The sequence below is a fragment of the Procambarus clarkii genome, chromosome 13, assembly GCF_040958095.1.
Source record: "Procambarus clarkii isolate CNS0578487 chromosome 13, FALCON_Pclarkii_2.0, whole genome shotgun sequence".
In the NCBI taxonomy this organism is placed as follows: Eukaryota; Metazoa; Arthropoda; class Malacostraca; order Decapoda; family Cambaridae; genus Procambarus; species Procambarus clarkii.
The window spans coordinates 26678811-26705712 of NC_091162.1; the positions used below are offsets into that span (position 1 = coordinate 26678811).

Genomic DNA, 26902 nt, shown 5'->3' on the forward strand with positions numbered 1-26902 from the left:
ACAAACCTATCACGAGGATCAAAAGAGCAGAAACCCTGGCGCAAAAGGAGAGTATGAAGCACCCCGACCCAACCCCCAGAGGCCAACACCAGCAGGAAAGGAGCCCCGGAAAACAATTTAGAACCGAAGGGGCCACAACAAACCGAGGAGAGCAGAATAGAAGAGAGCACCCAATCCAAGAACCAGGACGGATCAAACGGCGCAAGAGCAGGCCGGAGGTGAACCACGCCAGAGACAGCTCGCGAATTTGTGCAGAGGAAACGCCAAATCCGAAGCAACCCAAAGCAGCTCCGCCAGCACAGCACGAGACAAGGCGATAGTATACGGCAAGGTGACAGCCCTGAACCTCCACAAGAGATGGACAAGACCCCGCAAAGAAAACACAGCAAACCTTCAAAGGGAAAAAGAAAAAGGAAGGACCGCAAAAACCCCACACTGCTGCCGAGACAAAGCATGCAGGTGACACACCATCAACGAAGCCACCTGAACACCAACAAAAGGTGAGAGAACCGAACCAGCCTCACCATAGACTGACCGAGCATGGGAAGAGGCGGAGCCACAGGAAAACCTCGGGTGCGAACACCGAGCAAACAGAGCCGGAAACCCAAAGCTGGCACTGAACCAGCTGGAATGTCTGCCGTACAGAAAACTTCCCAGTAGTAGCAAGCTCATCAGGTGATCGGAGACAATGTGGTTCTGACGCGAGACTTGCGAGATTAGGAATGCGTCAACTGGCAGGGTAAGCCAGGAATCCAGGAACTCAAACCCGGTAAGCCAGGAAAGAACCAACCCGGGCGAGCAGACACGCTCCGTCCGGGATTAACACCCCAGGACCCTAGAAGGACCAACAAATCCGCCAACAGATGGCAACTTGAAGCCGCCAGCAGAAAAACGCTGAACCGCAGACGCTGCAAACAGCAAGGACAAAATTGCAACGAAAAGCCATGGGCTCAGGCCGAGGCCAACGAGGAAGAGAGCACCGCTAGATGAAACGCAATGCGAAAAATAGGGACACCGCATCCCGCAGGAGTGGCAAACACAGTCCCAACAGGGCAGAATGAAGCATGCAATGCCGAGAAAGGTATGAAGAGAATCAACCAGGAGCCAGAACCTGGCCCCCTCATAGAAGCATGGGGAGCAATGGCCAATAGAAACCCCCGTGTGGTTGGAAGCATTCTATGTCTGCCATCGACCGGGTCAGGCACCCAGCAAGGTAAGCGTCCCAAAACAAATCCCCCATTTTGGTGAAAATTGCTACAAAAAGCCAAACAAGTGGATAGACCTCCCCAAAAAGACAAGAGCAAACGAGCATGACATCACACGTCGCCGCACCACTGTCTGAGCAGCTTCCCCTTCCCCGGGAGGGGGAAGGGGGAGCCTCAGACCTCCGTCTGGGGAAGGGAGGGTTGCCGGGGAGCCTCTGGGTCTCGCCCAGAAATTGACGTATAATTACATTCAACGCTGGTTTTCTAGGGGGAGCCCTGTCGACTTCCCAGAGCTAACTACCGCCCAGACGAAAATTCGAGGGACTTACCCGGGAGGAGGTCATTGCTCAATTCTCAACCCGAAGTTGAGACAACTGACTGCAACCGCCGAAGGGGGTACGGACTGAACCAAGGCCGAAGCGACCATCACCCCCCAAGTCCGGGTCCTTATAGGCAAAACGGGGCAGCCTCGGGGCATCCGGGTGAGCAATCAACCTAGTGCGTTGCAACAACCTAAAGCACACATGCAACACCTGCGCTGCCTGTACCCCACATTAGATTATAATTGGACTGGGTACACCGAGTCACCAGCAAGCAACAAAACTCGCAAGACTCCGGGTCGAAAGTGTCATCGACCCAACAGGCAGCGTGATGGAGGCAAAAATATTAAGAGTCACCCTAAGACAAGGGGAATGAGCAACCCTCGAACTCGCACAAAGCGAGGGGGCACTTCGGTGTCACATCCATCGGACCCCTGTGGTTTCCCAGGGTGCTGAGACAGAACTCACTCTCAGGGAATCTCAGGCAGGGTACTGCTCACCGGCGCCCAAAACTACCAAGCAACTCTCTAAAGCTGAACCTCAGGGACGTGTACAGTATCCACTCAATTTAACAGCCTATATGGGGCTGAGCCCAAGTCGTTATTTACGGAGCTCCGTTATTTCCGACGTTAAGTTGGGTCGGGTAATTTTTCAAGTAACATTCAGGTAGGATATATTTTATACTGTATAACTAAAATTAAATAAAGTTAATTGTGTAATTGCATTCCAATTTAGTGCACGGCCGACGATTAAGCCAGTTGCTGGCTGCTGCATGGATGATGTGTGAACACGCTCTGATCAAGTCCAGATGGGTGGGAAAAAATTGATTCATTCCTTTGTATTGAAAAATATTTTATGTATCAATCAGTGAGTTAATATTGTCTTAATAAAATTTTAGAGATGTGTTTTGATTTACCCTGAACAGTGCAGGTAATGTATTTTTAATGTTACGACACAGGCTGTGGCGGCCATGCCATAACAATGGCGATCGAGCCTTGTCACTGAGAGCTAGCCAAGACGAAATATTTTGAGCTCACCTTTTCTCTGCTGACGATAGAATATACATTTGCAAAGACTAATATGTAGCTTTTGTTGAAAAAAAACAATTAATATCTTGTAATACTATAATAAAATTGGTAAATTGACTTTTAATGTTACGACACAGGCTGTGGCGGCCATGCCATAACAATGGCGATCGAGCCTTGTCACTGAGAGCTAGCCAAGACGAAATATTTTGAGCTCACCTTTTCTCTGCTGACGATAGAATATACATTTGCAGAGACTAATATGTAGCTTTTGTTGAAAAAAAACAATGAATATCTTGTAATACTATAATAAAATTGGTAAATTGACTTACTTTTAATGAAGCTGAAGATTACGAAGCTGTGAAGATTACGTCATCCTCTGCAGCGCTTGTTTTATATTGTTTATATTGTATACAGGGTACATACTGTATGTACAGTACACTTATTTTCAGGCACTCACTTCACACAACAGCTAGCCTTACTACTAATTCACATGAGTTCTAATTCTACTTCACTATTGACAATTATGTTGAATGTTAAACTCTGCTGCTGCTCATGCATGAGAATATCCTTTATCAAGTTTCTTAATTAACTCCAGCTTCTGTGCAACCGTCAGGCGCTTCCTTTGGGTAACTTTTGGCATTTTGTAAATTAAAAAGATCACAATTACAGTACAGTAATATCCTTCACAATTGAAGCTAGCCGCGCGAGTTCACGGTAAACAATGGGAACACATGGCCGGCGGAGTACATACTAGGTCCGTGGGAAAAAAAATACCTAGTGCCTATACATACTATAAAAGGTATTTAATAAGAAAACAAAGACTTTTGCTTAATAAAAACTGTTTCAAAATATTTTATTAATAATAATTTACAATTTTCTTCATTAAAGTGAATCATTTTAAAAGAAAATTAAGATGTAATATATGACTCTGGACGATCCAGGTCGGTGGCGGCCTGGTCGCCATGTGAGGGGACGCTGATGCCACAACAAACCCAATACTGACTGTCGGTAATATCGACCGCAGACCAGTATAGCAGGCTCTAGATACTGGGCTCCCAAACCGGTCGTTAATACCGGCAGATCGGTATAAAAGAGGCCGTTAAATTGAGTGGATACTGTACACTCACGTCCCTGTGTTCTAGCAGGGGACACCACCAGAAAAGAAACGTGCTCAGGTCAGGCACAAAGGGGTAAAACAGGGCAGACCCCTCCCCACACAAGGCAAAAAGAAAAAGAAAAAGAAAACACTGCAAGAAGACAACATACCCAAAAGGAACAAAGCCGGCCGCTATGAACAGTGAAAACAAGCAACGCAGCACCCTGTGCCTCTTACCAGTGCAAACTGTCTCTTACCCTAAGGTAAAGAAGGAAGACAAAAACCCCAAGCACCCAAAGGGTGGCCAAAAAACCGAGCAGTAAATCGGCCCAGCAGAAGCAGGACCCAAGGAACTTATGGAAAGTGGCCCCAAGGGCAGAACTTACAGGGCACCTAAGGAAGGGAACCCTAGGTGCATGCAGCCCGAGTACTGTAGAATAACTCTTGGCTCGCGCACCCCTAGAGGACAGTCACCATAGGGCAAGCACAGTGTTGAAAAACACTGGAGCCAGAGCACACGACCTCAGCCTCTACCATCAGCCTTAGAACTGAGGGGTGGATGGCCGGCATGGGGGTCTGGGGCTCCCCCTTCTCCCTCCCGGGGATGTGGGAGCTGCGAAGACGGCGGTGCGGCGACGTGCGACGTCATACTCGTTTGCTCGTTTCTTTTTGGGGAGTTCTATCCACTTGTTCAGCTTTTTGTAGCAATTTTCAACAGAATAAGGGTTTGTTTTGGGATGCTTACCTTTCTGGGTGCCTGACCCGGTCGATGGCAGACATAGAATGCTTCCAACCACATGGGGGGTTTCTATTGGCCATTGCTTCCCATGCCTCTCTGAGGAGGGCCAAGTTCTAACTCGTGGTCCCCAGTAGGCCCACTGAACTCCATACACATGACTGATGCCAAAGTCTGATATTAGCATATCAGACTGGATAGCTCTGGGGAGCCAACGGGGCTCCCCCCCAGAAAAGGCCGGAGCCAGGGCCTGAAACCTAGCACCTCCTGGCCCAATGGAAAAAACTGCAGGGGCAGGAGAGGAGGAATGGAAGCAACATCCACCTGCATACAGGGCAATCCAGAAGCTGGAAGTGCCTAACAAGAAGATGAAAACTCAGGACCATAACTGAACACAGGGGCAGTGCAAATGTAGAGAAATGAACATGGACAAAGTTCAACCTAGCACAAACATTAAAAGAGCCAAGAAGCACATACTAAAACACACAACAATGTGTAGTAGAGAAATAGGAAAAACGGAAAAATGCAAGAAAAAGACCAGAAAGACAGTCAAAGCACCAGCAGCTAGGGACAAGAGTGTAGAAGCAATATTAGGAACATGGCAGCAATCGAGAACAAAATGGACATAACCTACTACACACAAGAAATCCAATGTATATGGAAGGGCTCAGTCAGGCACTGCACGACGGTCAAGGAATGAGTGTCATGAGGCAAGAAAAGTCTCAGGCACGGAAAGACATAAGAAGGATCTCGTAAGATGGGCCCGTGCCCCATAGTGTAACAAATAACACAGACGGACAAAGAAGGTCACGGGAAGAAGCACGCAATGGGCCAGACAAAACACCACAACCAATCCCCAACACTCATCCAAAAATCACAAACCAGCACCTGGCCGAAGAGACGCCAGACCACATAAGCTCACCTGCAGTGCGTAGGCACTATCGTGTCATGACACATCTTAGCCGAGAATATTCCGGGAGCATTGCTTGTGGAATAAGGCCAGAGCTGCATGTGCAGATGAGTAGGGTAGAGGCAGATGCAGCACCACACACCCGTATGCAGAGAAAAGAACTAGGGTCCTCCCCATATTTGTAACGCAGAGAAAACCAGCGTTGAATGTAATGAAACGCCATTTTCTGGGTGAGTCCCGGAGGCTCCCCGGAGCTATCCCAGGCTGATATGCTAATGTCAGACTTTGGCATCAGTCATGTGTATGGAGTTCTTAGGCCTACCGGGGACCACGGCCAGAACCGGGCCCCCTCAGAGAGGCAAGGGGAGCAATGGCCTATAGAAGCCCCTGTGTAGTTGGAAGCATTCTATGTCTGCCATCGACCGGAACAGGCACCCAGAAAGGTAAGCGCCCCAAAACAAACCCCTATTCTGGTTAAAATTGCTACCTAATACCGAACTAGTGGATAGAACTCCCCAACCGAAAACAAGCAAATTAGTGTGACGTCACACACTGCCGCGCCGCTGTCTGCGCAGCTTCCCCCTCCCCGGGAGGGGGAAGGGGGAGCCCCAGACCCCCCGCGCCGGCTACCCACACCTCAGTTCTTGAGGCTGGATGTCAAAAACGCGAAAAACCGCCGACCGGAGGGAGGGAGGGATGCCGGGGAGCCTCCGGGACTCACCCAGAAAATGGCGTTTCATTACATTCAACGCTGGTTTTCTGGGGGGAGCCCCGTCGGCTCCCCGGAGCTAACTACCCACAGACAGAAAAAGAGGGACTTACCCGGGAGGCGGTCGTCGCTCACCCCTCAACTCGAAGCCGAGACAACTGGCTGCAACCGCCGACCCAAAGCAACACAGGCCCGACGAGGGCCAGGGACATTCACAAGGTAACGAGCAGCCAGGACCCTGTTCGACCGCCAAAATCCCCGCGCCCGAATATCAGACCAAGACATATTCCCAAAGACGGCAGCAAGAGCCGCGAACTTACGAACGTCATGGGCACGGGGATAGACCGCAGGCTGGCTAGACCTAATAACCCTGCGGACGACCTGAGAGACCCGAACCCGCGAACAGGGAAGAAGGGAAACCGGATCAACCCACAGCGCGTCCCCGGACACAGAAGCTGTGGCGCGCAAATAACGGCGAAGCGCCGCAACCGGACACAAAACATGATGCACCCCCGGCCTGACCAACCAAGCATCAACCACCCATGGACCCCTCCGGAACGCAGCAGTCTCATTCTTCGCCAGAAAAGAAGGAGACGGCTGCAAACGAACAAAACTATCACCACGACCAAAAGAGCAGAAACCCCTGCGCCGGAGGAGAGCATGAAGCTCCCCTACCCGACCCCCAGAGGCCAAAGCCAACAAGAAAAGTGCCTTGGAAAAACAATCCTGGACCGAAGGGGCCACAACGAAACGAGGAGATGAAAGGAAAGCGAGCACTCTGTCCAAAGACCAGGACGGCTCAGGCGACGCATGAGCAGGCCGGAGGTGAAACAATGCACGAGACAGCTTGCGAAACGGCGCAGACGTAACATCGATACCGAAAGCAAGCTGAAGCGGCTCCGCCAGCGCCGCACGATACGAAGCGACAGTGTTAGGCATAAGATGACGGTCCTGAAACAACCACGAGAGGAAGGACAAGACCACCCGAACAGACAAGCAGCTAACACGACGAAGACGCAAAAAGAAACGGAAGGACCGCCAGGAAACTTCATACTGCCGCCGAGAAGAAGCCCTCAGGTGGGACACCAACAAGGAGGCCACCTGATCACCATAGAGCTGATGATAGACTCGAGTCAAAAAAACCATACGCGAAGACTCGAGGAGAAGATCGAACCAGCTACGTGACGTACCGGCCCGATCTGCTGAAAGAGGCGGAGCCGCGGGAAAACCCTCGGGTTCGGACACCGAGCAACCAGCGCCTGAAACCAAGGCTGGGCCGGCCACCAAGGGGCCAGAAGGACAACTCTCCCCTGGTAAGTCTCTAAGCGAGTCAGGACCTGGAGCAACAGCCGAACTGGGGGAAAGAGGTACAGGAACCCCCACCTCGACCAGTCGAGCCGAAAGGCATCGACCCCGACGGCCTCGCAATCGGGGAAGGGCGCCGCATAAACGGGAAGACGCCGCGACCACGCCGACGCGAAGAGGTCCACCTCGGGGCGCCCGAACGTCTGGCAAAGCCAACTGAAGGACTCGTCGTCGACCGTCCACTCCGTGGAGAGGGGAACGAAGCGAGACAGGGCGTCGGCCAAGACGTTGGACACGCCCCGTACGTGAACCGCCAGGAGAGCCAAACCCCGAGAACTCAGCAGACGAGTCACCCGAAGCGACCAACCCCAAAGAGACAAGGACCGCATCGAACCCCCGCGGTTCAGGCAATGAACCACCGGAGAGCAGTCCGAATGGAGCCGAATCGTCGATCCGCGGGCCACCCGAATCCTCCCCAGAGCAAACCACACTGCCGCGAACTCCCGCACCGTACTGTGAGCTCGACGGAAGGACGGATCCCAACGCCCCTGGCCGGCCTGGTGAGCACTGGTCACAAAACCCCAGCCGAGAGACGACGCATCCGTGTACACATCGAGCGAGGGCTCGGGTAGGCGCCAAGGCACTGAACCCCGAAAAACCCGAAGAGGAAGCCGGTGACGCAGCAACCGACGCAAGTCCCCCGGGGGTCGAACTCTGCGATCGCGAGAGAGGCGGAAGGGAGAACCCCGAAGGAACCAGAACAGCCGTCGAAGCCAAACCCGACCCGGCGGGTAGACCACCATCGCGAAGTTCAGGCTCCCGCACAGCCCCTCGAGCAACCGCCGGGTGACCCGAGGGCCCTCCAGAAACAGACGAAGGCGGGACCGCAGCCGCAGGAGAGACTCCGGAGGGAGAGACAAGGAGGCGGTCTGAGAGTCCCACACGAGACCCAGCCAAGTCCGAACCTGAGAGGGAACCAGATGGGACTTCCTCCAGTTCACCAAGAACCCGAACCCGGCGAGCTGGGAAAGAACCAAATCCCTGGCTAGCAAGCAAGCGGACTGGCTGGGAGCCCAAACCAGCCAGTCGTCGAGGTAGGCCAACACCCGAACACCTAGGAGACGCAAACGAGCCACCACAACCCGTGTAAGGCGTGTGAACACGCGAGGTGCCAGGTTCAACCCGAACGGGAGACAACGAAAGCGGTAACTCAGACGCCCCACTACAAAACCGAGCCAGTCCCTGAACCGCGGATGAATCGGGACATGCCAATAAGCGTCCCGGAGGTCCAGGGACACCATCCAAGCACCCGGCTCCAAGAGGAGCCGAACCTGAGACAGCGTAGTCATCCGAAAGGAAGGGCAATGAACCCAGGGGTTCAGACGGGACAAGTCCAGAATGAACCGCAGGTCCGCGCAGTCCCGTTTCGGAACCGGAAACAGACGGGAAACCCATCTGAGGGACGACGTCGTTTCGACGACGCCCAAGCGTACCCACTCCAAGACGACTCGACAGAGCGCAGGGGAAGAAGCCTGCCCCGCCAGCCCCGACCCCCCAAAGGGGGGAGGGGCCACCCAACGCCACCGCAGGCCGCGAGACACGACCCGAAAGGCCCACGAATCGTGGGACCAGGCGCGGGCGAACAGCGCAAGCCGCCCCCCCATCGCCCCGTCAAAGGGGCAAACCGCGAAAGGGCCGGCGACCCTTACGAGACCCAGAACCCCGCACAGCGCGAACACCGCGCCGACCAGACGAGGGAGGGTCCGCAGGAGGAGCCAACCCCAAACCTGACACCAGAGGCCTACCACGACGAGAGGAACCCCGAGCCCTGGCACGACCTTTCCGGGAAGACCCACCCCGGGACCCCCGGAAAACCAACAAGTCCGACATCGGACGACAAGCCGCCGACGCAGCCTGAATAAACTGCGCCACGGCCGACTCCCCAAACAGGAGAGGACAAAAAGGTGAAGAACGCCTAAGAGCCAGAGCCCAAGCAGATTCCACGGAGGAACCCAGCACCGCCTGCCGACACGCGAGACGGGAAGCATAGAACAGGGAAACCGCATCCCGCAAAATCGGCGTGAACAGCTTCAACAAGGCAGCCGACGAACGCGCAGCCGAGGACAAGGTGCCGGACCCCGGGACGGACCCAAGCGTCCCCACATCCTCCACGAGCCAATCCGAAGACAGCTCCAGGAGGGAAAAGAACCGCAAGGCCGAACACAAAAGGCCCCGAGCGCGCAAGTCCTCCGCCACGAGCGCCGCCGAAAGGGAGGGAACCTGCACATGGAGCTGAATAACGCCCACATCGCGGGGAAGGGCAGGGGCAAACAAGCACTCATTCAGGTACTCAAGGTCACCCCCCAGGAAAACCTGAAGCACCGTGGAAGCTTCCCGCCACTCCAGCGTGCGGGAACGACAGAAGGAATGCCAGGAATCCAGACCAAACAAGGGGCAGTCTGCTAGCCAGGATGACTCCGGAACCTCGTAACGGAGCCAGAAAGGGAACGAAGTCCCAAACCTGAACGTGGACGGATCCATTTCCGAGGCATAATCCGGGTCACGCAGGAGGTAAGCTGCAAAGGCCGCTCGCACCACACCAGGTTGGATGCGATAAGCCGAAAACCTCCGGAAGGACGGAACCGACGTACCCGGGGGAACACGGAACCGTACCCGGGGAGGGGCCGACACCAAATCCAACTCGTACGCAGAGGGGGGGAAAGAAAACCCCACTCCTTGTAACAATAAGCCCCGCTCAGTGGGAAGAAAAACCCAGGCGGGGTCCAGCGGGGCCCAAGGCCCCCAAGTCAGCCCCTCCCCAGCCTCGAGGTCCGTCACCACAGGACCCGAGGCCGAGTCCTCTCCCCAAGCCCCGACCCCACAAGACAAGGACGGAGCAGCCGGAAAAGCTGGAGGAAGGGGGGCCCACTGGTCAGACCCTGAAGCTTCGGCCGGGAGACAAGACTCGAATGCCTCTGCCGCCCCCCCGGAAGGGGCAACCCCCGAAGCTGCCCGAGTCTCGAGATCAAGTAACCCCTGCTCCGACCCCGAAACCCTCAGACGCTTCGGGGCCGGAAGCAGGGGCGGGGGACCAGAACGAACAGAAGGGGAAGGACGAGGAGGTGCGGACTGAACCAGGATCGAAGCGACCCCCACCCCCAAGTCCGGGTCTCGAAAAGCAAAGCGGGGCAGCCCCGGGGCATCCGGGGAAGCAACCAACCGAGCGCGTTGCAACAGACGAAACCTAGACTGCAACGCACGTGCCGCCTGTACCCGAATAGAATCATCAGAGGATTGGGTAAATTGAGTCACAAGCAAGCAGCAACACTCACAGGACTCAGGGTCGAAAGTATCACCGACCCAACAGGCAGCGTGGCAGAGGCAAAAACAATGAGGGTCACCCTGAGACAAGGGGACCGAGCAACCCTCAAACTCGCACACAGCGAGTGGGGACCCCGGGGTCACATCCATCGGACCCACGCGCCCCCTAGGGGATTCCCAGGGTCCTGAGCGTTTACTTTAAGAGGACTCGCGCTCAGGTAGTCCCAGGCAGGGTGCTGCAAACCGGCGCCCAAAACTACCAAGCAAACTTCTAAAGCTGAACCCCAGGGACGTGTACACTCACGGGGACCTAGCAGGGGGCGCCACCGAGGAGAACAGTGGAAGGGCAAAAACAAACTGAATAAAATGACAGAACCCCCCACCAGGCAAAAACAAAAAGAAAAACAAAACCCCGCAAGAGGACAGCGAACCCCAAGGAACAGAGCCGGCCGCGATGTCGGGAATTACAAGCTGAGCAGCACCCTACGCCCCTACCAGTGCAAACTGCCTCTTACCCGCCGGTAACAAGGGAGAACAGAACACCCAAGAGCCCAACAGGCGGCCGAAAAACCGAAAGGTAAAACGGACCAGCAGAGGCAGACCCCGAGGAGCCTGTGGAAGGTGGCCCCAAGCCCCAAGGGCAGTACTTACAGGGCACCTAGGGAAGGCAGCCCTAGGCGCATGCAGCCCGAGTACTGAAGATAACTCCTGGCTCTCGCACCCACAAAACTAACACCACACTCAAAGCACAGTGCAGTAGCGACACCGGAGCCAGAGCACACGACCATCGCCTATAGCATCAGCCTTAAGAACTGAGGTGTGGGTAGCCGGCGCGGGGGGTCTGGGGCTCCCCCTTCCCCCTCCCGGGGAGGGGGAAGCTGCGCAGACAGCGGCGCGGCAGTGTGTGACGTCACACTAATTTGCTTGTTTTCGGTTGGGGAGTTCTATCCACTAGTTCGGTATTAGGTAGCAATTTTAACCAGAATAGGGGTTTGTTTTGGGGCGCTTACCTTTCTGGGTGCCTGTTCCGGTCGATGGCAGACATAGAATGCTTCCAACTACACAGGGGCTTCTATAGGCCATTGCTCCCCTTGCCTCTCTGAGGGGGCCCGGTTCTGGCCGTGGTCCCCGGTAGGCCTAAGAACTCCATACACATGACTGATGCCAAAGTCTGACATTAGCATATCAGCCTGGGATAGCTCCGGGGAGCCGACGGGGCTCCCCCCAGAAAAGAACTAGGGTCCTCCCCATATTTGTAACGCAGAGAAAAGAACTAGGGTCCTCCCCATATTTGTAACCCAGAACACCCCCAGTTTCTACGGGGCTCGGACTAGAGAAATAAGAGGAGCGAGGACGGCGAATCACCCGAGAGAAAAAGGACGTGGAACACCAACACCTGTGTACACCATCCATAAACAAAAACTCCCATGGCGCATGCGCAAGAAGCATGAGGTCCGAAGCGCACAACCTGCCCGGCGGGGAAGGCGCCAACTAGGAGCATTTAAGGAATATTATCAATGCTGATACAGAGCACGGAGAGAAGATATAATTACAAAAGAATGAGACAGTACCGAAAACCAAGAAGAAGCATAGAAGAGAACCAACGAGTCCTAGAAAGGACTGGAGGTAAGCCCCAACGGAAGACGACAGACGTTCCAATAATACGGGAAGTATTGACCCCGCCCCGACCCCGAAACCCACAGACTGTGCGGATCCGGATGCAGGGAGGAAGGGGGGAGGGGGGATCAGACTAAACCACAACAGGGGAAAGACAAGCAGGAGCGGACGGAAAAAAACGAATCCACCAACACCCCCATGCCCGGGTCACAACAACCAAAACGGGGCAGCCCTGGGACTTCCGGGGAGCAAACAACCTAGCGCGTCGCAACCACCTGAACCCAACGTGCAACCCTTGTGCTGTCTGCACCCGCATAGTCAGCTTAGGACTGGGTAACTGAGTCACAAACAAGCAACAAAACTCGCAGGACTCCGGGTCAAAGGTGCCACCGACTCAACAGGCAGCAGACGGAGGCAAAAACAGTGAGAGTCACCCTGAGACAAGGGGACAGAGCAACCTTTGAACTCGCACAAAGTGAGGGGAAACTCTGGGGCAAATCCATCGGACCCGCACACACTCGTGGGGATTCCCAGGACCAAACAGGGGGTATCACCAGAATAGAGAAGAGTACTCAGGACACAGGGGGCAATAACCAAGGCAGACCTCCCCACCAGGCAGGCAAACAAAAAGAAAAAAGAAAACCCCGCAAGAGGACAGCATACCCAGGCAGCACAGAGCCGGCCGCTATGATTGGTGAAAACAAGCTGTGCAGTACCCTGCACCCCTTACAAGTGCAAACTGCCTCCTACCCTAAGGCGAACAAGGAAGTCAGAACACCCTAGCACACAAAGGGCGGTCGAAAACTAAGCAATAAACGGCCAAGCAGAGGCAGAACCCAAAGAACTTGTGGAAGGTGGCCCCAAGCCCCAAGGGCAATACTTACCCGGCACCGAGGGAGGGGAACCCTAGGTGCATGCAGCCCGAGTACTGAAGAATTACTCCTGGCTCGCACACTCCTTATAAGACAGCCCCACACCACAAGGGATAGAGCTGAGACCAAGTCTGGAGCCAGAGCACATGACCTCTGCCTAGCACGTCAGCCTCAGAACTGGGGTCTTGGGTAGCCGGCGCGAGGGGTCTGGGGCTCCTCCCTCCCCCGGAGGGAAAGGGGGGAGCTGCGCAGACGGCAACGTAGTGACATCATGCTCGTTAGCTCGTTTTTGTTTGAGGAGTTCTGTCCACTAGTTGTGCTCTCAGAAGCAATTTCTTAACCAGAATAGGGATTTGTTTTGGGATGCTTACCTTTCTGGGTTCCTGACCCTGGTCGATGGCAGACATAGAATGCTTCCAACCACATGGGGGTTTCTATAGGCCATTGCTCCTCGTGACTCTCTGAGGGGGCCAGGTTCTGGCTCGTAGTTCCCACTAGGCCTAAGAGTTCCATACATGTGACTGATGCCAAAGTCTGACATTAGCAATATCAGCCTGGATAGCTCCGGGGAGCTGACAGGGGCTGATATTGCTCCCCCCCCCCCAGAAAATATAGTATATATTATAGTATATATTATAGTATATACTATATATTTATATAGTACATATATTTATATAGTACACTAAATTCATAAAAAAACATTTTCACTAACACAAGCTAAGTACTTTTAGCAAAACCCTGAGTGTATCTGATGGAATAGAAATTAAAACATTTGACCACTTCTGGAAGAATTCTTTCATATAGATTATAATCAACTCTTCATCTGGAGCAGCTGAAGAAAAAGCTTCATGAATATTGAGAGGGTATGTAATGAGTCAACATGCAGAGAGCTGTAATACTAATATCAAAAGTGAAAGGAAAAGGGGAGAGAAGGCAATGTAGCTGAGCGAGGGAAAGTAGTAGAGAAAAGGGAAAAGTAGCAGAGGGCAAGGGGAAGCCAGTAGCAGGAAAGAGAAAACAAGTAGTAGGGGAGAACATGGGGGGCCTGATGGCTAAGTGGACAGTGCTCAGAGTTCATTGTCCTAAGGGTTCGATCCCCAGTGTAGGCGGAAACAAATGGGCAGAGTTTCTTTCAGCCTGATGGGTGCCTATTTACTGTTCACCTAGCAGTAATTAGGTACTTGGGAGTTAAACAGCTGTTACAGGCTGCTTCCTGGTGATGTGTGTGTGTGAAAATCAGGATTAAGAACTTGCTCGAAATACTATGCATGCTAGCAGCTGCACAAGAATGTAAGAACTCCTCTTTTTTTTTTCTTTTCTTTTTTTTTGATGCTTTACTCTCATGAATGTATCATGAGGGTAAAGCAGCAAAAGGGAAAGGGGAAGAGGGGAAGAAGGGAAAGTAGGAGAAAGGGAAGAAGGGAAAGTAGGAGAAAGGGAAAAAGAGAATGTAGGAAAGGGGTAAAAGTAAGGGAGAAAGAGTGAGGATACTAAAAGGAAGGATAAAAAAGTGTCAGGATGAACACATCACTTGTGTGACGCGTTCAGATAAAACTGACAGCGCAGCTGACCTGATGATCGGTCTGCAAGAGGTCCAGCAAGACCATCTGATACACAGCTGGATCCAGATTGACACCATGACCTAGAGGCAGGTGGGGACTCAACACGCGCAGTTGACGCACACAGTTGAACCTTACCACAGCCTCCTCCCAGAGTGCCTTGTCAGAACCTGTTCTCAAAGGAACAAAATCACAATTATTTCAAGATCAACTTCTGCAAAAATCAAACCATACTTGGCAATAAAGTATTACTAGAATTATAATAAAACTAAAAATATCAATGGTTAGCATAGCCAGAGGCTAAACTTGAACTTGATAATGTGTGTGAATCACATTATGATTGTGATCATAATGTGGAACACATGGGGCCCTATGTGGATCACATGGGACCTGCCCCTCTACAAGTTTGCCAAACATTTGTATAATTCAATTTCTTTCTTTATTATGCACCCTATGCCCATCCCGTGGGTGTAAAGGATTACAGAGGCACATAATCGGTTCAGGAACTGAACCCTCTAGTTCGGTTAGCTAAGCAAATAACAGTTTACTGTGGGGAGCCCCTACGGCTCCCTGGAGCTTATCGGGCTAATGTATGTTATATTAGACCGGGACATTATCTAAGGAGTTCAGACCTACCAGCGACCAGCACCAGAACCTGGCCCCTTCAGAGAGGTTTCAGGGAGCAATGGCCCTGGAAAACCCCCTTGTGGTTGGGGTTTTCCTTATCTGCCATTGACCGGGGTTAGGTACCCAGAAAGGTAGGCATAACAAAACAAACCCCACATGGTAAAACACTAAAACAAAAAAACGAACAGAGAGGTAGAAACTCCCTACAATCCCAAGGAAACAAGCAAACAAGCAATCACCACACTTTACTGCCGCGCCAATCGTCCGTGCAGCCCTCCCCGCCCCGAGAGGGGGAGGGGGGAGCCCCGGACCAACCGCGCCGGCTGCCTAGCTTCAGTTCGTAATCTAATGTCAACCGGGATAGACGATTCTCTGGCCTCAGTTTCCTAGGCGGTGTTCGCCTTGTGTGGCGTTCACTGCCGTGTGTTGTGTTGTGCGGTAGCCAGGTGTTCCTCATCAGTGCCGGGGCTGCATGCGCTTAGGGGCTTCCTTCCCTAAGTGCCCTGTGAGTACTGCCCCTGCGTAACAGGATTATCTTCCCTGGGGTGTTCGGGAACCATTCCCATAGAGGTTCTTGCTGCTCAGCATTCGCCTCGCCCTTGGGGCCCTTGTTTGGCCCTGGGTAGGGATTGGTATTGTGCTGGTTAGGGCGTCAAGGTGTTGCGCGACCTGCCACCTAAGCAGCAACCAGTTCCTGTTGCCTCTGGAGACGGTGTACTTTTGCGGGGTTTTTCTTTTGTTTTTATTTTCAATTGTCTGGTGGGGGTCTGCCCAGTGTGGCTATAGTTCCATTGGTAGTGTTTGGTGGCCCTTTGCTAGGGGGTTTTCTGTTTTGGGGTTTTCCGGGTTTCGTGCCTTGGCACGTCCCCGAGCCTTCGCTCTATGTGTTCACGGACGGGTCATCTCTCGGCTGGGGCTTTGTGACCAGTGCTCACTAGGTCGGCTGGGGATGGTCGAGTCTGCCCGTCCATCGGGCTCACAGCACGGTTCGGGAGTTTGTGGCTGTCTGGTTTGCACTTCGGAGGGTTTGGGTCACTCGGTGCTCTGCCATTCAGCTCCATTCAGACTGTTCTCTGGCGGTTCTTTGCCGGAACCACAGGGTTTCTCTTAGGTGTTGACCTTTGGGGTTGGTTCCTTAGAGTGGCTCGTTTGCTGGATTCTTGGGGTTTGGCAAACCGTGAGGTTCATGTGCAGGGTGTGTCCTGCGTCCTGGCAGACAGCTGTCTCAGTTCATTCCTCTGTTCGCGGATTGGCCAGTCGTCGCCGACTCATTTTGTTGGCTCTGCCGGACATATGGACTCCTGGCCATGGACGTCTTCGAGTTGGTGTGACCTAGGCGTCGCCCATTTTATGTGGCGCCCTTACCCGCTTGCAAGGCGTTCACGGTGGATGCTCTTCGGCAGGACTGGTCGGGGTGGGGGTACCTGTTCCTCTTCTCCCGGTCCAGCTGTTGCTTTGGGTTCTGGCTCAGTTGCAGCCCATTCCCACGAAAGCAGTCCTTATGGTTCCTTGGTAGCTGGCCCAGCTTTATTTTCAGACGCTGCTTGATAGGTGTCCAAACCCGGGGCGTTTTCCCTCGGCTCCGCCTCTTTCGGCAGGTTGGATCGGTCCTGTATGTGACTGGTTCGGCCTTCTCCTCAGCTCTTCGCATCTAGTATTTTGACGCGGGTATCACCATCTCTGTGGTGTTCAGGTGGCTTTGTTGACGGTGTCCCACCTGCGAGCTTCCTCTTGGCGACAGTATGATGTTCCTGGTGTTTCTTTGCACTTTTTCTTGCTCTTCGTAGGTTGCCTTCTCTTTCGCATCGGGTTGTCTTGTCCTTTCTTGGGTTTTCAGGACTACAGTTATTTGATGTTTCTTACTGTCGCCTCGTTTTGTGCGGCGCTGGCGTAGCCGCTTTGGCTTGCGTTCGGGGTGGACGTCACATCTGCCCCGTTTCGTATGCTTTCTTGTGTTTTGTTTCACCTCCAGCCTGCTCATGCATTGCCTGAGCCATCCTGGTCCTTGATCAGGGTTCCTTCTTATCTTCTCCTCAGTTTGTGGTAGCCCCTTCAGTTCAGGTTTTTTCTCTTTGGTACTGGTGGTAGATTTGTACGTGTGCAGCCTTTCTCCGTCCTGGTGACGGTCGAGACGGCTGCTTTCCGGAGGGGTTCTTGCGTTATTGATGCTTGATAGGTTTGGCCGGGGGTGCGTCCTGTGTTGTCTGGTTGCGTTTTTTGCCGTTACCTGCGTACCGTGTCTGGGGATGCACTTTGGTTTGATCCGGTTCCCCTTGTTCCCTGTTTTCAGGGCTCGGGTCTCCCAGGTCGTCCGCAGAGTTTTTCAATCTTCCAGCCTGCGGTCTGTCTTTGCGCCCGTGCTATTCAGACGTTTGCAGCTTTTGCTGCTGTGTTGGTGACGTCTAGGGTTCATTTTGGGTGCAGGGATTTGAGGGTTGCACAGGTTCTTGGCTGCCCATTCTTTATGCCCGTCTGCTCCTGTGTGTTCTTGTTGCCTTGGGTCGCAGGTTGCAACCTGTTGTCTCGGCTTCATGTTGCGGAGTTTGTGGCGACCGCCTCCCAGGTTAGACCTTTCTTTTCCTTCTTTTTGGGTGTGAAGCTCCAGGGAGCCGTAGGGGCTCCCCACAGAAAACCAGCGTTGAATGTAATGAAACGCCATTTTCTGGGTGGGCCCCAGAGGCTCCCTGGCAACCCTCCCTCCCACCAGACAGCATTTTTTTCACGTTGGTTGAAGCTTAGCTTCCGAACTGAAGCTACGCAGCCGGCGCAGTAGGTCCGGGGCACCCTCCTCACCCTCTCGGGGCGGGGAGGGCTGCGCGGACGATCGGCACGGCAGTAAAGTTTACTTGTTTACTTGTTTGCTTGTTTCCTTGGGATTGTATGGAGTTTCTACCTCTCTGTTCGTTTTTGTTGTTGTAATTTTTTACCATGTGGGGTTTGTTTTGTTATGCCTACCTTTATGGGTGCCTAACCCTAGTCGATGACAGATAAGGAAAACCCCAACCACAAGGGGGTTTTCCAGGGCCATAGCTCCCTGAAACCTCTCTGAAGAGGCCAGGTTCTGGCGCTGGTCCCTGGAAGGTCTGAACTCCTTAGCTAATGTCTCGGTCTAATATAATATACATTAGCCCGATAAGCTCCAGGGAGTCTCCGGGGCTCACCCAGAAAATGGCGTTTCATTACATTCAACGCTGGTTTTTTGACGCTAGTTACAAAATTATTAATGTTATATATACATGTACACATTCTCATACATATATGTACATACATACAACATACATACAACATACATACACATACATACATACATACATACATACATACATACATACATACATACATACATACATATATATATGACAATGTCAGACCACGGAGGAAAAATGAAACAGGAATTTCCTTAAGTACTTTCGTATATTAAATACATCTTCAGAAGGTCATTTTACAGATCGAGTGATGGGTATAAATAGGCAGGAGAGAGTGGTGAAGTAAGGTGAGGTACAATACTTGGACAACGCAGACGGCCCATTGGCCCATCAGATGCACCCAATTGGCCCATCCGATGTAGCCCAATGGCCCATCTGATACAGCAGACATACAAGCATAATACATAGGTAATTATAACATAAAGAGAAATTGATAAATTGATAAATTGATAAATGAAATTGATAAATGTTTGCCATTCTTAGATGTGCTTATTCATAGGGAAAACTCTTCATTAAAGTTTAGTATTTACAGAAAACCTACGAACAATTTATCTTATGTTCATTATTTTTCAGGGCATAAATACAATGTAAAAAAGTCAATTTTTTCTTCAATGTATCTAAGAGCTCTTCGAGTTGTGAGTCCAGAATTCTTAGACGAAGAATTTAAGAATATTGATTCGATTGGTCTTAAGCTTTGTTACCCACTGAATTTTTTGGAAGTTTGTCGTAACAAAGCACGTCGTACATATTATAAAAATGTATGCAGTGAAAGGATTCGCCCAAAGAATGTGTTATGTTTACCATATTTCTCTGGGTTTGAGAATATTGTCAAGGCCTTGAAACTTTTTAATATAGATGTATTGTTTAGCTACGAAAACACTGTTGGTAAGCTATTAGTTAGGAACAGCCCTCGTAGTGATAATTGCATCATTTATAAAATACCTTGTAAGGAATGTAATAAGTTCTATGTCGGGCAAACATCTAAAGATTTAAAATGTAGAATATCGCAACATAAATACTCTGTAAGACATGGCCAATTGTCTAATGCTTTGTTTGTGCATTTGTCAGAAAAAGCTCACCAAATTGATTGGGAGAGTGCTTCTTCTATAACAAATTGTAAAAGCACCTATAACAGAAACATAATTGAATCTGCTTTGATACAGATCACCAAAGAAAGTAATTTGAATATTAGCAGTGGTCTATATAACTTAGATCCATTTCTAATAGATCAGCTAAAGGGCGATTTAAGTAGGATCATTGAAAAACATTTGTCTCACTAATTTATTGTATATATTTACCTCTTTATGTTATAATTACCTATGTATTATGCTTGTATGTCTGCTGTATCAGATGGGCCATTGGGCTACATCGGATGGGCCAATTGGGTGCATCTGATGGGCCAATGGGCCGTCTGCGTTGTCCAAGTATTGTACCTCACCTTACTTCACCACTCTCTCCTGCCTATTTATACCCATCACTCGATCTGTAAAATGACCTTCTGAAGATGTATTTAATATACGAAAGTACTTAAGGAAATTCCTGTTTCATTTTTCCTCCGTGGTCTGACATTGTCACATTCTTAATCACGTGTTTATTTTCGTGATATACACACATACATATATATATATGTATATATATATACATTCACATGCATATTTAATCACACACACAAATACACACATTAATAATCTTTTGTGTCACAAGTGATCAACAAGAGGCTCACAACAGTCACTATACAAGGCACTTTACATCTATGATGAGTCACACAGTTACTAGTCTTGCTCCACACCCATCCAACTGGGTGGCAACTTTACAGTCATGTGCATGCATTGCCTACAGTAAGCAAATTTTGGATATTTCGCTAAGATTTCGGGCAGCACATCATTATGAATGAAGTACTTACACATTTCTTGAACACTATTCATGGTGTTATCTCTAAATTCCGCGATTTTTTCACATTCCATTATATAATGACGCAAAGTACGTGAATGGTTCTACTGACAGAGTTTACATTTAGTCAAATCTACATCAGCAGATGTTACAAATTCCCAGAGGTACTTGTAGCTGAGCCTAAGCCTAGCAGTGGTAACATCTAGAAGTCTGCTAACATTATTGGATGACCCACAGATGTGCGGTTCTTCCTGCATTTGGATAAGCTGGAATTCTTGCCAGGCAGCTCCAAAAAAACAGTGTTGAATGTAATGAAATGCCATTTTCTGAGTGAGCCCAGGAGGCTCCCTGGAGCTATCGGACTGATATGCGATATGTTAGTCTGGGGATTCAGTCAATTGGAGTTCAGCCTATTGGGGACCACGAGCTAGAAACTGGCCCCCCTCAAAGGGGCAGGGAACAATGGCCTATGGAAACCCACCATGCACTTTGGGGGCATTCCATGTCTGCCATCGACCGGGGTTAGCATCCAGAAAGGTAGGCATAACAAAACAGACCTCCACACATGGTAAGAAAAATTGCAACTGAAGACCGAACTGAGGCAGAACTCCTCCAACCTAAAAACAAGCAAACACTGCACAGCCCTTTCCTCCCCGGGAGGGGGAAGCCCCGTACCCCCAGACCCCTCCATGCCAGCTACTCAACTTCAGTTAGGAGGCTGAGCATCAAAACAGCCTCCTAACGAGGCTCACTCAGAAAATGGCATTTAATGACAATCAATGCAGGTTTTCTGTGGGGAGCCCCTCTAGCTACCTGGAGCTACCTAACCAAAGTCAAGTAAGAGGGACTTACCCAGGAGGCTGCCGCCACTCGTTCCTCATCTCGAAGTCAAGATAACTGGCTGCAACCTGCTACCCAAAGCCACACACAAATGACGGGACCAAGAACATTCAGCAAATAATGCGCGGCCAGGACTCTGTTCGACCTCCAAAATCCCAGCGCTCGAATGTGAGCCCAAGACATGTTGCCAAAGATGGCAGCCAAAGCAGCAAACTTACAGATGTCATGGGCACAAGGTTAGACCGTAGGCTGGCTAGACTTAACACTTTAGTGCGCGCGGCACCCGCTGAAAAAAAAAGCGCCTTGTGCGTGCGGCGTTCTGGGCGCTCAAGCGTAAACACAAAAAAGTTTATAATCTTTTCATGCTCCTAACATCAATTCTCGAGCTACGTTTTTCATTTTGGTATCAATGCGTTGGCAATAAAATTCTCTACAAGATCATATGCATAAAATGTCACCCAAGCATTTGCTGTCCCACCACGAAGTAAATAAACACGAAGATGACTCGCCGTGACACCCAAACAGGAAGTAAATGTTCATACTCTTTCGTTTGTTGCCAGCCTCACAGTCATCCTACAGCGCTTATTTTGATATCACTGAACTCGCAATAAAATTCCCCACCCAGACATATGCCTATCAATGTCTAATTATGGTATCGGGTGACCCGCACGAGTGTGGGAACTGGGCGAAGCGTTAGCCGTGATTTCAGCAGCGACGACACTGTTGTGATGCAGCGCTTTTAATGTTTATACTTATTTCACTGTCCTGACATTATTTCTGGAGCTACGTATTTCATTTTTATAGCAATGTGTTCGCATAAGAAAGTTCTATAAGAACATGGGTAGAGTTGGCCAACACAGCGTCAAATAAATTTGCGGCGAATAAAATCTTACGCGTGTTTGTACCCGTGAGCATCAAAAGTTTTTACTTTGCTCATGTTTTTCAAGTTTATACTTGTTTCACACCTTTTTTTTTTTTTTTGTATAGTGTTCGGAATAAAATTCCCTACACAGACATATGCATATCAAATACAATTCCTTGGAATTCACAGCTGTAGAGATGACGGAAAACACACAACCGGAACCTGCTCTTGACACTCCAACTCACACCCGCAACACCCACAAAAAAGTTTCTCTTGTTTCGTGTATACTTACTTTAGTTTTCGTGCTACAGTTCTCATTTAGGTATCAAAATATTCCTAAGAAAATAGACTACAATACTAAAACAATCTAAGACAATTATGTGTACTTACCAAAGCAAAGACGATTGTAGTAAAATAAGTTGAGCATTTTATCTCCACTCCACCTCCTTCAGGTACTGATTCCTGAAGTTGCTCAACAGATGTTCCTAGGTGGAGTGAAGCTGGTGCGGGTGGTTATTTCTTGTCCACCCAATACACCCTTTTCCTGTGATAAGTGGTGTAACAAGGTATGACGCAAAGTGGAACATCGCATGTCTTGCACGCTATACCAGTTTCCTTCCTGATACCCGACTTTGAACACACTTCACACCTGCGACGTTTGGGGATTTTTACCAGCTCATGTTTCAATTTATAGTTCAGGCGAGTCTCTGCTATAACAACACGTCGCTGTTGTCTCTGGGTTGGCAAAAAACTACTGTCTGAATCGTCGCTCTCACTATTGTTTTCAAACACTAATGTAGAATATGAATTATCTTCATCAGATTCAGCTTCAGCACTAGGTGTAGACGTGAAGAGAGGGCGCCTCACACCCGACGGGCCAGGTGTTGACGGGTCAGCAGCAGGATACACAGGACCAGTGTCATCATCTATGTCTGGAGCATGAACTAGATGTGGAGATGGTGTAGTTGTTGCAGGCCACTCTGCCTTGTCAAATTTCAATTAAGACCAAATAGCAACTTCATGGAACTGGAGCAGAGTTAGTTTCTTTCGATCATCTGTGTTGGCCTTGTACAATGCATAAGCGTTTTGCAATGCCATTTGCAAGAAATAAAATGTTATTTTCTTGGTCCACTTGTGACATTTCCTGGCGAAATGGTAATACTTTACCATTTGATCAAAGTGGTCAACACCCTTCATGAACTTATTGTAGTCAACAATTGCCTGTGGTTTGTTCACCACAACCTGCTGTAGTCTTACTGTTCCATCTTGCCTGCGAACTCGTTTTCTTTTCTGAACTTTCTTTGTGTCTGCATTGTGTAGGTTGGTAATCATAAAGACAACTCGCTTGTCTTTCCACAGCAGAATGAAGGTGTTGTCCTTGTGGCGGTAGACTGTGGTATCCACATCAATCTTACTCTTCGCTATTTGTTGCAAGTCTTTTGTTGCAAGACATTGGGAATCTTGGTGGGAGTGAGCCTCACACCAGCAAACCTTCTATAGATGGCGGAAATCCTGTCTTTTCCACTTGAATCTGAGGCTCCTGTAGCCGAAACACCGCTTGGGCCTGGTGCTGGATCCATTATTGATGAATTTAGTGGGTTACAAACACACACAAATGGGTAATAATCCTTGAAAACGTGAGAGTTTGGCGGCCGAGGGGAGAGAGATCCGATCGCTCCACGTGACAACAAAACAATGGGCCTGTCACGTGACCCAGTAGGCCAAAGTGACTTCCGGCCTACCCAAGAGAACGGGAATTTCATGGCATGGAGTTTGAAACAAACCCCAAGTAAATCGGATTTAAACTGGATTTTTTACAAATATTTTAAACCGGACCGTAAAATTACGTCGTGATCCAACAAGCGGTTAAGCAAAACGCCCGTAATTCCAAGTGGAAAATCCAGGAAAGTGTTAATTAATTAATAACCCTGTGGACGACCTGGGAGACCCGAGCCCTTGAACAGGAAATGAGGAAAACCGGATCAACCCAAAGCGTGTCCCCAGCTACTTAGACCGAGGTGTCCAGATAACATTGAAGAGCCGCAACCGGACACAACACATGATGCACCCATGGTCTGACCCACAAAACATCAACGACCCAAGGGCCCCTCTGGAAAGATGCAGTCATGTTCTTCGCCAGAAAAGAAGGAGACCAGCTGCAATCGAACAAACTGACTACCAGGCCCAAAAGATCAGAAACCCCTGAGCCGAAGAAGAGCATGAAGTTTGCCCACCTGACCCCCAGAGGCCAATGTCAACAGAAACAGAACCATAGAAAAACAATCTTAAACCGAAGAGGCCTCTACAAATCGAGGAGAAGAGAGAAAAGAGAGCACCCGGTCCAACTACCAGGCCAGCTCAGGCAGGGAATGAGCAGGCCGGAGGTGAAACACAAGCACGAGAAAGCTTACGGAACAGGGCAGAAGTCACATCCACCCCGAATGCAAGTGGAAGCGGCTCCGCCAGAGCTGCACAATAAGAGGCGATAGTGTTCGGCATCAAATGACGGTCCTGAAAAAGCCAAGAAAGAAACAACTAGACAACCCGATCAGAAATAGAAGAAAACCCACATAGAGACAAAATGGCAAAAAGATCGCCAAGAAACTTCATACTGTTGCCGAGACGAAGCTTACAGGTAGAATACCATCAACGAAGCCACCTGATCACAATACAAGTGGTGATAAGCCCGCGTCAAAAAGACCAGATGTGAAGAGCGGAGGAGTAGACCGAACCAGCTACGTACCGGACCCGTCCGATCTGCTGACAGAGGCGGAGCAGCGGAAAACATCATGGGTTTGGGCACAGAGTAAGCAGCACCTGAAACCAAGGCTGGGCCGGCCACCAAGAAGCCAACCTTGAGGTTATCTTACCTTGAGGTGCTTCCTGGGCTTAGCGTCCCCGCGGCCCGGTTGTCGACCAGGCCTCCTGGTTGCCGGACTGATCAACCAGGCTGTTGGACGCGGCTGCTCGCAGCCTGACGTATGAGTCACAGCCTGGTTGATCAGGTATCCTTTGGAGGTGCTAATCCAGTTCTCTCTTGAACACTGTGAGGGGTCGGCCAGTTATGCCCCTTATGTGTAGTGGAAGCGTGTTGAACAGTCTCGGACCTCTGATGTTGATAGAGTTCTCTCTCAGAGTACCTGTTGCAGCTCTGCTTTTCAACGGGGGTATTCTGCACATCCTGCCATGTCTTCTGGTCTCATGTGATGTTATTTCTGTGTGCAGGTTTGGGACCAGCCCCTCTAATATTTTCCACGTGTAAATTATTATGTACCTCTCCCGCCTGCGTTCAAGGGAGTACAGTTTTAGGCTCTTTAGTCGGTCCCAATAGTTTAGATGTTTTACTGAGTGGATACTAGCAGTAAAGGATCTCTGCACGCTCTCCAGGTCAGCAATTTCTCCAGCTTTGAAAGGGGCTGTCATTGTGCAGCAGTACTCCACTCTAGAGAGCACAAGCGTTTTGAAAAGTATCATCATCGGTATAGCATCTCTAGTGTGAAAAGTTCTTGTTATCCAACCTGTCATTTTTCTTGCAGTTGTGACGGCTACTTTATTGTGTTCTTTAAAGGTAAGGTCTTCCGACATGAGTACACCCAGATCCTTTACATTGCCTTTTCGTTCTATGTTATGATTTGCCTGAGTTTTGTACGTGGTTTCCGTTTTTATATTTTCATTTTTCCCATAGCGCATGAGCTGGAACTTATCTTCGTTAAACACCATATTATTTTCTGTAGCCCATAGAAAGACCTGATCTACATCTGACTGGAGGTTTGCCGTGTCCTCTATGTTGCCTACTCTTATGAAGATCCTAGTGTCATCTGCAAAGGATGATACAGTGCTATAGGTTGTGTTCTTGTCTATGTCCGATATGAGGATGAGAAAAAGTTCTGGAGCAAGCACAGTACCCTGGGGGACTGAGCTCTTCACGGTTGATGGGCTGGATTTTATTTTGTTGACTATTACACATTGCGTTCTGTTGGTCAGGAAATTGTAGATCCATCTGCCTATTTTTCCGGTAATTCCTTTTGAACGCATTTTATGTGCAATAACACCATGGTCACATTTATCAAAAGCTTTTGCGAAATCTGTGTAAATTACATCAGCGTTTTGTTTGTCTTCCATAGCATCTAATGCCATATCATAGTGGTCCAGCAACTGCGACAGGCAAGAGCACCCTGTTCTGAAACCATGTTGTCCGGGGTTGTGGAGATGCTGTGATTCCATGTATTTTGTGATCTTACTTCTTAGCACTCTCTCAAAAATTTTTATGATGTGCGATGTTAGTGCTATCGGTCTGTAATTTTTTGCCTCTGCCTTATTTCCTCCTTTATGAAGTGGTGCTATCTCTGCTGTTTTTAATATATCAGGAATAACGCCCGTATCTAGACTTTGTCTCCACAGAATGTGGAGGGCCTACGATAGTGTTTTTTTACAGTTCTTTATGAATATGGAGTTCCAAGAATCCGGGCCTGGTGCAGAGTGCATAGGCATACTGTTTATGGCTTCTTCAAAATCCAGTGGGGATAGGGTGACGTCTGATATATGATTTGATGTTGGTATCATATCCATGAAAAATTCATTTGGGTTATCAATCTTTAGTGTGTTTAATGGCTCGCTGAAAACAGAGTCGTACTGCTTCCTCAGTAGCTCGCTCATTTCTTTGTTGTCATTGGTGAAAGTTCCATCTCCCTTTCGCAAGGGCCCGATACTAGATGTGGTTTTTTATCTTGATTTTGCATAGGAGAAAAAATATTTCGGATTTCTCTCTATTTCACTGATGGCCTTTTGCTCTCTTTGCC

At 50.0% G+C, this 26902-nt stretch overlaps 1 protein-coding gene across 4 annotated transcripts in view; it reads right to left on the minus strand.

Annotated features, from left to right (window-relative positions):
- The window catches only part of lt (vacuolar protein sorting-associated protein light), a 263565-nt gene that overhangs the window by 89463 nt on the left and 147200 nt on the right, over window positions 1–26902 (minus strand). For all 4 annotated transcript variants that reach the window (XM_045740821.2, XM_045740818.2, XM_045740819.2 and 1 more), the window contains exon 10: window positions 14691–14848. In XM_045740821.2, coding sequence (XP_045596777.1) covers window positions 14691–14848 — 158 coding nt within the window. The remainder of the gene's footprint in view (window positions 1–14690; window positions 14849–26902) is intronic.